This window comes from Manacus vitellinus, unplaced genomic scaffold, assembly GCF_001715985.3.
Source record: "Manacus vitellinus isolate BGI_N305 unplaced genomic scaffold, ASM171598v3 scaffold_62_pilon, whole genome shotgun sequence".
NCBI classification, from domain to species: Eukaryota; Metazoa; Chordata; class Aves; order Passeriformes; family Pipridae; genus Manacus; species Manacus vitellinus.
Genome location: NW_021940704.1, coordinates 697,697 through 700,522, shown reverse-complemented (window position 1 = coordinate 700,522; position 2,826 = coordinate 697,697). Strand labels below are relative to the sequence as shown.

At 58.8% G+C, this 2,826-nt stretch overlaps 1 protein-coding gene across 1 annotated transcript; it reads right to left on the bottom strand.

Moving 5' to 3' along the window:
* Positions 1–194: 194 nt before the first annotated feature.
* Positions 195–1,247, bottom strand: RAB33A (RAB33A, member RAS oncogene family). The gene is made up of 2 exons (XM_029963747.1): positions 1,234–1,247; positions 195–783 (listed from the first exon to the last, which is right to left on the bottom strand). Exons 1-2 carry the CDS (start codon positions 1,245–1,247, stop codon positions 237–239), a joined length of 561 nt encoding a protein of 186 aa, XP_029819607.1. The 3' UTR covers positions 195–236.
* Between the last annotated feature and the right edge of the window lie 1,579 nt (positions 1,248–2,826).

Below are 2,826 nucleotides of genomic sequence, written 5' to 3'. Positions count from 1 at the left end.
GATTGTAACCGAAGCGGGCCGATTACAACCGAGCGCTACTCGCCGAACCGGGCCGAGCGTGGCCGAGCAGGGCCGAACCCGGCCGATTGTAACCGAACCGGGCCGATCACAGCCGAGCCGGGCCGGTTTTACCCGAGCGCTACCCGCCGGACCGAGCCGAGCGTGGCCGAGGCGCAAAGCAGGAGTCGGAGCGCAGGGAGCTCAGAGCCTTTATTGGGGTCCGGGCCTGGTCCCGCTCAGCACGGGCAGGAGCCTTTCCCGCTGGCCTCGTCCAGCCGGCGGGACTGCGGCTGGGGCTGCCCCGGCCAGCCCTCGGCGTCCCGGCAGGGCAGCGAGCGCTGCGCCTTCAGCCGGCAGGCCAGGCACATGAAAATGGCGTCCACGTTCTGGCTCTCCTGCGGGTCCTTGGCCGAGGTCTCAAACAAAAGCATGTTGTGAGCGTCGGCGAACTTGAGGGCCAGGCTGGACGGCACCTGGATCAGGTCCTTCAAGTCACACTTGTTCCCCACGAGCACCCTGGGGACGAGCGGGGACACCGCGTGCCCATTGCACTCCTCAATCCATGTCTTGAGGTTGGTGAAGGAGCTCATCTTTGTCACGTCGTACACGAAGACCACGGCGTGCACGTTGCGGTAGTAGTGCTCCACCATGCTCTTCCGAAACCTCTCCTGGCCGGCTGTGTCCCACACCTGCACCTGGGAAGCGAAGCAGACGAGAGAAGAGGCTACAGGAGCGTGGCCCTGGGAGGGCCCCCTGTGGGGGTTCAGGGGGGCTTCCTGCTGTCTGGCTTTCAGAGAGTCATGGAATGGTTTGGGCTGGAAGGGACCTTAAAGATCATCCAGTCCAACCCCCTGCCATGGGCAGGGACACCTTGCTAGACCAGATTGCTCCAAACCTTGTCCAGCCTGGCCCTGAATACTTCCAGGGATGGGGCGTCCAGAGCTTCTCTGGGCAACCTATGCCAGGGCCCCACCATCCCCACTTTCTTCCCAATGCCCCATCTAATTCTGCCCTGCTTTAGCTTAAGGCCATTCCTCCTTGTCCTGTCCCTCCAGGCCCTTGTCCCAAGTCCCTCTCCAGCTCTCTTGGAGCCCCTTTAGGCACTGGAAGGGGCTCTCAGGTCTCCCTGAAGCCTGCCTTTCTCCAGGTGAACACCCCCAGCTCTCCCAGCCTGGCTCCAGAGCAGAGGGACTCTGGCCCTGAGAGCATCTTTGTGGCCTCCTCTGGACTCACTCCAACAGGTCCATGTCTACTTGTCTACCAAATCCTACGCCATGAACAAGAACCCTGATAATTTCACAGAGGAGTCAGGGCAAAGAGAAGACGAGGACGGGGAGTCACCCTTCATGTGAGAGTGCAGCAGGAGGCCATGGACCTCTGTGGGGATGGGTGAGGAGCCATCACCCATGGCTCACCCTCACCGTGGTGAGGAGATTGTAGTGGAGGATTAAAGAGCAGAACATCACAGATAGCATTGTAGGGAATCTCCACTGTAGACCATCTGGCCAGGAAGAGCAAGCAGATGAGGTGCTCTATTGACAGAAAGGAACAGCCTTGTATTTGCAACCCCTGGTCCTCACTGAGAATCTCAAACACCTCAACAGCTGCTGGAATGACAGCACAGCAGGGCACAGGCAGTCCAGAACATTCCCGGAGCCCTCAATGACAACTCCCTGACCCAAGTGACAGAGGAGCCAAGAAGCTCCTAAACTGGATGAGCAGTGAGGTGGATTGGGAACTGGCTGAATGTCTGGGCCTAGAAGGTGGTGTCGAGTGACACCAAGTCTGGTTGAACACTGGTAAGGAGCAGGGTGCCCCCAGGGGTCAGTCTGAGTTCTCCTGGTAACATCTTGAAGCTTGGAACTGGCAATTTCCAAATTAATCCGAATCACCCTGTACCCACAGAGAGACCGCCTGCCCCGAGGTCTTTCAGACTGAAAAATGCTGGCAAAGCAGAGCTGCTGCTCAGCCCTTTCTGGGCCAGTGCCTGGGAAGAGCAGGAGAGGGAGGGTCCATCTCCCACCTCTCACCTCTCCTCCTGGATGCATTATCCTAGGAAAAGGCCAGTTTGCTGCACTGCCTCCCACTCACGCCCGCTGAAGCACAAATAATATCCAAAGGTAGAAACCCTGGCAGTGTTTTCCTGCCATTGGCCATGAGACAGGCTCCGTGCCAGCCTGCACCAGAGCTCACACTAGCACGGCTCCGTGGGGCTGGACAGAGCTGGGGAGGGCAGGGGGGAAAGACCACATCTAAAGGAGAAAGGGAAAAACATTAATGGACAGTCTAGAAGCACAACTAAAGCTCTCACCCACCAACATGAGCTTTGGTTTCATTGTGATTTCAACTTTTGATCACCCATCTGTCAGTACAGCAGCAATATTTGTTCTTCCAGCACCAGCCTCACACTCGGAGGCTGTGGGTGCTGATCCCCCTGAACCTGGCAGGCCAAGTTCCACCACAAGCTCTGCTCCTGGATGGAGCAGCAGATCTGCTCCAACACACCAGCCAGAGCTTTCCAGGTCTGGGCTGGTCATTCCTTACAGGTGTCACACGGGCCTTCATAGAGCAAATTCATCCTCTTCCAGTCGTCCTGCAATCACAGCTCCCGGTGCCAGCTGGGAGCAGATTCCAGCAGTGCTCCCACAGCTGCCCAGCCTGCTGCCACCGGCCCGTGGGAGCTCCCGGCCTTCCAGCCTCCCTCTGCCCCCCCAGATGCCCGGGTTCTGGCACACAGCTCCATCCTCCAGCTGTGCCCCTCTGCTAGTCCAGTGCCTGGAGCTGGAGCCACCTCGATGCCCCGAGGCTGTGCTGGGAGGGCAGCAG